We start from the raw sequence: 6,418 nt of genomic DNA, 5'->3' as shown, positions 1-6,418 counted from the left end.
CAGATTTCGAACTGATCAGTTACTAAAGCCTAAACTAAAGCTATCAAAGACATAAACTGATAAGCCAACTGATTGCGCGAAACTGAATCAGTTCAACATATATATCGTCAACCAGTTCAACTGATTGTCCAGTTGATAGGTGGTTCAGCAGGAGATCTTCATAAGCCTGGCCAACTGATGAAGTGTTTCAACTGATAAAGAGTCCAACTGACCAGTTCAACTGAAACAGTGAAATCAGTTCGGCTAACGAGTCAACTGATTTCACTAACCCAACTGAAGACCAGTTCAACTGACCAGTGAAAGCATCAGTTTGGAATCAATCAGTTTGCAGAACACGACAAGCTTATTAAAGGTGGAACGCAGCTGCGCGTTTTTAGGAAAAGCAATTGTACTATCAATATTACAATAATGGATATTGCAGCAAAGCTTAAAGACAAAATTTTCCAGAATGGCTGTCGGAAAAGTCGAGACACAAATTTCAAAGAACGCATTCAAACTGCAACGATCACATGTGATGAGTCTTGATGTACGGTCGTATTGCTGCTATAAATACAGATCAAGATCATCAACAACAATAAGTGGAAAAACAAGAGAGAAAAGAAAGGGAGCGCTTATTGTATATCAGCTTACAAAGAAGAAATCAGCTCAGTCGAGGGAATACTTCAAGTTATATCAGCTTAGTGTAGAAGCTTATTTCTCTCAGTGTGTGATAACACCTTTCGGATTGTTTTCAGATTGATGGTAAACACGGTTCGCGTAAGACGTGTCGATGTGGCACACGCTTTCCTGAGAAAAATGTTGTCTGGCCCGTGCCATGATTCCGACGACAAAAAAACAATTGAAAATTAGGGTCGTACAAAATATATATAGTAAAAAATTATCTATATATTTATATATTGTAATGTAATATAATATAATTGTGATATAGCTTTGTCAATGTATCATTTTGAAATCGTCCTCACATGCCTTAATTTAATTATTTATATTTTTTCCCACGATAAACAATGAAAAACCTTAGATAGGATGCAGTTATAATTCGTGAAAGTCGTCAAATAAACCTTAGATATGTAATTTATATCTCAAGAATGGAAAACATCAAATATTTTCATCTTACCTTCTTATTATCATTTATATCTCAACTTCAAAGTATATTTATTATGTATTATATTACAACTCGTAACACAAGTAATCCTGCCACCGCTCTTTAGCCCAAGCTACATGTTGAATAGTGACGTAAGTTTCATGTTCGATTTTTTTTTTTTAAAAAAATGCAAGTTATCCTTCGATAATTTCTCGTATATATTATATAAATATTATTATAAATCTAAGGTTAAATTATTTTTAAATCCTCAAATTCAAACTTGGGTTTGACATTAGCCCCGTCAAAAAGAAAATAATTATGCATTTTTTTATCTATAAAAAAAATCTTTATGCAGTCTTTAAGCCAATATATATGTCATATCCGATGTGAAAAATTGGTACAAATAACTTTATTATTTATATATATATATATATATAAATTATATTATTTCTCAAAGTCCAGAAGTTTCTAGGAAGCTGCCAACTTCGAAATCTAGAGCTTTCCACGCTTCAATTTATTTTTAGAAGCTTCAGCTTATATATATAGAACTTACCAGCCCACGAATCCCAATTTCTTAAAGGTCTTCAGGCACTGTACCATAATATTCAAGAACTGGTAAATTATACTCTTTTTTCATTAGATTCATCTGAATGATGTGTCAGAAACAATTAATCCCTTCATATATGCACGATTCAGGCGATATATTAGATGTGATGGACCAGACGAGCTTTACAGGCAAAGAAGAGTATCCGCCATGGCAGCAGGCAATCAGTGATCTTGGGCAGCCTCGGGCGATAGAAGGGTTGCATGAGCTGGGTCCGCCGCCGTTCCTGACGAAGACATATGATATGGTGGATGATCAGAAGACGAATCACATAGTTTCGTGGAGCAGAGGAGGTCAAAGCTTCGTTGTTTGGGATCCCCACTCGTTTTGCACAAGTGTTCTGCCCAATTACTTTAAGCACAACAATTTCTCCAGCTTTGTTAGACAGCTTAATACCTATGTAAGTTCCTCTTTTGATTCTTTCTTTTTTTTTAAATAAACAGATAGAGATTATTTCACTGTAATTTATTTTGAGTAGTTTATTATACATGTTCTTCAGGAAAAAATTATCAATATTTTATTTTCAACAAGGAAAGTTCTAAGACGATATTTTGTTAAAAAATTTACATTTTCTCCTTTTTACAATCAAGTTACTGAATTTTGCTGCTTACAGTTCACAGTTGTCTAGATCATAATACTTGAAATTGTTAAGAAATAACCAAGTGGCAGATTGTGGATTTGGTGTGAGCTACGTGTCCATCTCGACCACATGGGGCCCAAAGTGCAGAATATTAGTCTCAGAATCTGCAACTTTCATACAACTTTCCAGAACAAGATATTATTGCAAGTTGCCAACTTGGTGTAAAAAATATATATATAAAAAACCGTATCAATATAATATTTAGAAAAAAGACAGTCATTGCCACGTCTAGTTTCAATGTTTCTGTACACGGAAAGGACACGCATGTGACATGTATATTGTGTCTTTGTAAGGTATGTATTTGTGTATATAAGTGTATGTCTCTGTCCACGTGGATGTACATGTATATATACTATGTATATGTATGTTTTATGTAATTAAGAGAGTGGGCTGATGTTGGAATATGTATCTCTCTTAATAATATTTGAGAAAAATGAATCAAAATCTTTAAACGTGAGCGATTGGGTTTCGAAGGTCTCTCAGTTCCTCCCTTGAATGATCTTGAGTTTCTTACTATGTATTGAACCACTCTGGATAAACTGTGAAGGTATAAGAATTTGCAAATGCCATCGATTGTTAATTTGGTGTCTATTTGAATATTCGTGAGATCATGCAATATTGCCATGCATATGTTTTATTAAATTTGTTAGTAATTGCTCAGAACAATTAATTAGTTTTAATAGAAACAATGTTATTTGACGTTGATACAACTGAATTTTCTACTGTTAATTCTTTACATTCACTTTGTTCCTGTTCCTAAAGGTCTGAATAGGCAAAGATTCTTGATGAAGATGATTCACATGACAAATTCTACAAAATTATGAAGCCATTCATTCTTCAGTGAAAAACCACACCAACAATCAATTCTTGAAGGTAATATTGCTAAAAAAAATCTGGAATCTTGATCCCTGCAGGGCTTTAGAAAGATCGATCCGGACAAATGGGAATTCGCAAACGAGGCATTTCTTGGAACCCAAAAGCATCTTCTGAAGAACATAAGGAGAAGAAAAGCACCCTCTCGATCTCTTCCCCCACATCAAGATCAAGCTGAGCCATCATGTGTCGAAGTCGGGAGTTTCGGAGTAGATGTGGAAATTGATCGATTGAGATGTGATAAGCATGTGTTAATGATGGAACTTGTGAAGCTTAGACAGCAGCAACAGAACACCAGAGCTTACCTTCAGCATATTGAGTTAAAGCTACAAGGAACGGAGAGGAAGCAGCAGCAAATGATGAGTTTCTTGGCAATAGCAATGCAGAATCCTGAATTTATTAATCAATTAGTCCAGCTTAAGGAGAAGAGAAAAGAACTTGAAGAAGCTGTTTCTAAGAAGAGGCATAGACCGATTGAATATGGTGAATCAAGCCGAACCAACAAAGGGAAGAATCCCATCAAGCCGGAACCATTAGAATTTGGTGAGTCTGTTCCATACTACCAGGTGTCTGAGTTGGAGGCACTTGCTTTGGAGATGCAGGGATTCGGTAAGGCAAAATGGGAACAGGAAGATGGAGACGAAGAAGAACGGGAACTTACCCAATTAGGGAGTTATGATAAAGAACTGGACGATGGTTTTTGGGAAGAGTTACTGAATGAAAGATTAGATCAAGAACTTCTTGGCGGATCGGTTGGGGTTCTTGGGTTGGAGCCCCAAATGATGCTGTGGTTTTGGAACAAGAAATCTTTTTAGCACTGATTCTTGATGAGTTCAAATGTAGTTGGCCACGTTGCTTGGGCTCCATTTTCTTCTGGAGTCGAATAGGAAGGAGTAGTCGTCTATATTTGTTGTTAGACTGTGTTAAAAGAGTATTGAGATATGTAGAATTCTAACAATTTTCTGCATATCTTTGTGACATAACATGATGTGTCTATTCCGAATGTCTTTGAACATAATATTTGATCTGAGTTTGTATTTATGATTATTTGGGATAAACAAAAATTTATTTAGTCGAACTTAATATTTAAAAAAAAAATAGATAGAAGTCCATTTATAATGCGTAGCTTTTGAATGTTATAATTAAGAATCTTTAAATTTTATTTTCAGTTTTGTCAAAAAAAAAAATTTTATTTTCAGTATAAATATTAATTTGAGAATATCAAATTATGATGTGATTTCATGCTTTAAATTTGAAATATTTTTCTCTCTCTGATGTTTAGTGACCATTAAATATGAAATAATTAAGAAATTAATTAATATTTAACTGAAAAGGGGATGACTAATGAGGTAACCGAATAGTTTTTAAAGGGAAATTAGTTGTCTATATATTGATAATTTTCTAAATAGTTTTCCTTCATTCATGAGTAGAATGTTAAACTCTCGTGATGACAGTGTTTTAAATGACTGTCGAGGCACGAGGCAGTAAGCAGATGGTAGGCGACCTTGACTGCACCACCTACGCATGAGAGAGGTGTTTTAGACGACCCAAGCTATACAATGTTGGGGAGACGGGTCGATGTGGTGAGTAGGAGAGGCGGGTCGAGGCGGTGAGCCGGGTCGAGACGGTGAGCAGGCGGGCAAAGCGGCGATGAGGCGGACAGTCAAGATTTTTAAGTTGTAATCAACAAATTTTAAAAACTTAGTTAAACTAATTAATTTTAAATCTCAAAATCTTAGCACACCCAATATTTTTTTTTTTTGATTTTGACTCTCAACTCTCAAGTCTCAACCACTAAGCCCACCACATATTGGGTGCATATTTAGATTTGGAAGATTAATTATGTTTAGTCTAGTACTTGTTCTAATGATAGATAATTGATTGAAACTTTGAAATGTAAACTTAGTTTTTTGATAAAAGTAATTGTATTATTTTATTAGCATAATAGCATTAATATGATGATGAATCTTTATTAATTATCTTGTTAGTTTGCATGTATATATTTATTTTCATATTATCTAGATGATATTATATTGTATGAAGCTTCTTTGTGCTTAAACATTATTTAATTACACATCTTACATAAAAAAATGATGATTATTTGTGATTTTATTGCATGATTGTATATGATTATCTATTAAAAAAATTATTTAAAAAAATTCAACTGTGCCTAGACGGGCGAGCCCTGCCACCCTTCCCCGCATTTACAACCTTGTGTGTGTTGGATTAAAGGTATTGGGTTGTGCGGTTTATGAGCTTTCCATGTGAGTGAATCGAAATCTGGAAAGGTAGGTTTGTCCCACATCGGAAAAATAAAGTGGTATAGATAAGTTTATAATGTGTTACACTTTATGGAAGTGTAACAATGATTGGTCAATAAGCTCTCTCTCGCGCACGTCAGCGCTGGGATGTGCAAATCATGGGCCCGATTTGAACTGGAAAAAGTATGACTTGTGTGCAAGCGTAAGAGCACAAACTGGGTACGTCGAATGTCGGACTGATCAAGACAAAAATCGTCTAGCCAGTTTATGCCATCTTTTTGTTTTTTTTTTCCTTTCCGGTTGAGACCTTTCACATTCCCTTGAGACCCCTTTCGTCTGCTCCGGATTTTGGTGTTTCGCCTTCCCCAACCTTTGGTGCTTCGTCTGCCATTTTTATGGCAACCTTTGGCATTTCGTATGGCTGGTATTGGCATGCTATAAATAGGGGATGTACCAAGTCTAAAAGACACACAAAAACCCATTTTTTTCTACATCTCTACATTCTGTTGCTTCCTACACCTCTGCTCCTACTTCGTCCGCTGATAAAGTTCATGAGACGTCTACTAGTTTTAAAAGTGCGGAAATGTAACGCCCCAGATTCAACGACTGTCCTCACTGTATTAAAACGTGTCTTTCCAACGTGCTTATGTCCTCACTCACACGCATCCATAAGAAACTTTCCAGGGGGTCACCCATCCCAAAATTGCCTCAAGTCAAGCACGCTTAACTTTGGAGTTCTTATGTAATGAGCTACCGAAAAGAAGATGTACCTTCTTGATATGAGTAGTACCAATCAAATCTTTTAAGCCCTTCTCAACTGCACAGTCCCATACCTGAACAGTTTCGAAATCCCTCTCTTTTCGGTGTAAGATCGGTTCATTCATGTTCCCTCCGTCTAGAAGCCTGCCAGGAGCCGCTCATTGTTCGTGTAACCTCATGGCACCGGCGATCACCCCCGT

At 35.8% G+C, this 6,418-nt stretch overlaps 1 protein-coding gene across 2 annotated transcripts; it reads left to right on the top strand.

Annotated features, from left to right (window-relative positions):
* The first annotated feature begins 1,551 nt into the window (after positions 1–1,551).
* LOC142556833 (heat stress transcription factor A-7a-like) lies at positions 1,552–4,239 on the top strand. 2 transcript variants are annotated; one of them, XM_075668335.1, is made up of 3 exons: positions 1,552–1,696; positions 1,778–2,085; positions 3,240–4,239. In XM_075668335.1, exons 2-3 carry the CDS (start codon positions 1,795–1,797, stop codon positions 4,011–4,013), a joined length of 1,065 nt encoding a protein of 354 aa, XP_075524450.1. In that variant the 5' UTR covers positions 1,552–1,696; positions 1,778–1,794; the 3' UTR covers positions 4,014–4,239. The 2 variants fall into 2 exon arrangements, with proteins under 2 accessions (XP_075524450.1, XP_075524449.1); XM_075668334.1 differs by lacking the exon at positions 1,552–1,696 and having other exon boundaries at positions 1,710–2,085.
* Positions 4,240–6,418: the final 2,179 nt, after the last annotated feature.

Source organism: Primulina tabacum, chromosome 9 (genome assembly GCF_025594145.1).
Source record: "Primulina tabacum isolate GXHZ01 chromosome 9, ASM2559414v2, whole genome shotgun sequence".
Classification (NCBI taxonomy): domain Eukaryota; kingdom Viridiplantae; phylum Streptophyta; class Magnoliopsida; order Lamiales; family Gesneriaceae; genus Primulina; species Primulina tabacum.
Note: the sequence above shows the minus strand (reverse complement) of the source record. Positions and strands in the feature narration are given on the sequence as shown.

Coding starts and splice junctions, on each gene's coding strand:
- LOC142556833 (XM_075668334.1), top strand. CDS start 1,732: ATGATGTGTCAGAAACAATTAATCCCTTCATATATGCACGATTCAGGC. Junction 2,086..3,239: donor TTAGACAGCTTAATACCTAT/GTAAGTTCCTCT, acceptor TGATCCCTGCAG/GGCTTTAGAAAGATCGATCC.